Source organism: Halyomorpha halys, unplaced genomic scaffold (genome assembly GCF_000696795.3).
Source record: "Halyomorpha halys isolate HHAL.00 unplaced genomic scaffold, Hhal_1.1 Scaffold11506.1, whole genome shotgun sequence".
In the NCBI taxonomy this organism is placed as follows: domain Eukaryota; kingdom Metazoa; phylum Arthropoda; class Insecta; order Hemiptera; family Pentatomidae; genus Halyomorpha; species Halyomorpha halys.
Window position 1 is genome coordinate 1 of NW_027113477.1, and position 1,147 is coordinate 1,147.

Below are 1,147 nucleotides of genomic sequence, written 5' to 3' on the forward strand. Positions count from 1 at the left end.
TTAATTTTAAAACTTTTGATTACAATTTATCTTACACTAGTATTGTTGATAAGCGAGTGTTTTGTACTTTATAAGTAAAAGTTTTAATGAAATCAAACAACTAAAAATGACTAATGCATCAAATAAAAAAAATTTTTACTAAGACAAATGAAAGTAAACCTCATCCTTCAAACCAGCTGGAAGCAGGATATTGCAGCGAGAAGCTGAAAAGTCTCCTTTGGTATCTACAAAATCCACTATTACTGAATCAATAGCACAGTTCACAGCTAAAGAATGACAAATTTGTGTTTTTCCACACCCAGATGGGCCACAAAGTTCCAATAAGGATCCCTTTAAAATTCCGCCAGATAAAATTTTATCAATTCTAAAAAATAAACATAAATAAATGAAAACAATACATCGAACTTTACTGAGTCATTTTAAAACACTATTATTTATGATCACAAAACTAACCCCTCAACATGAGTTTTTATAAACATATCCTTATCTTTTAGAGAGAATAAGTCCCATGCATTTGAAGGACAGCTTGAATAATTTATTGAGAAGGTATGTTTCAACCGCAAAGCATCCTAAAGAACATTCAGATTACTATATAAGTTTCAAAAACAATAACAATGGATTGAATTTCACACAAACCTCAGCAGTCAATTTTGAATTCAAAACAATTTTATCAATATCTGCTAAAAGAAAATCATCAACAGAAAAAATTTTGGTAGATGACAAAAGCGAGATGGATTCTAAATCCAAATAATCAGGGCTAAGTTTAGCCATGTATTTCAAATGACCAAAAAAATCAAAAAGAACAAAGTCAATAGATTAACTAAAACAACGGTTTCATTTAACTTATTTAAATCTATTTTTAAAGAAAGCATGATATCACATCATGGTAAAACAAAAAACTTAAATAATATAGGCTGTAATGTAAAATAAATTATCAACATTTAATGGATGGCGGGATAGGTATTGACTAAGATAAAGGAGGTTTCGTTACTTAAGATACTGTTATCGATACTTTTCGACCGATACATTCTATTAGATCTTTTTTTTAAAGGCCATCCTCAGCGAAGGTGATGTTTGCTTAGTTATCAACAGATGACCAACTTATTCTAACCATAGTGGAGGGGGGAGGGGGAGAGTCAAGTTCTTC

At 30.3% G+C, this 1,147-nt stretch overlaps 1 protein-coding gene across 1 annotated transcript; it reads right to left on the reverse strand.

Moving 5' to 3' along the window:
• Nucleotides 1-159: 159 nt before the first annotated feature.
• Nucleotides 160-1,135, reverse strand: LOC106692299 (DNA repair protein RAD51 homolog 4; the record flags this gene model as incomplete). The annotated part of the gene is given in 3 exon segments (XM_067050947.1): nucleotides 160-364; nucleotides 454-569; nucleotides 637-1,135. Coding segments are annotated over 3 exon segments (456 nt in total), but the record flags the coding sequence as incomplete, so codon positions are not given.
• Between the last annotated feature and the right edge of the window lie 12 nt (nucleotides 1,136-1,147).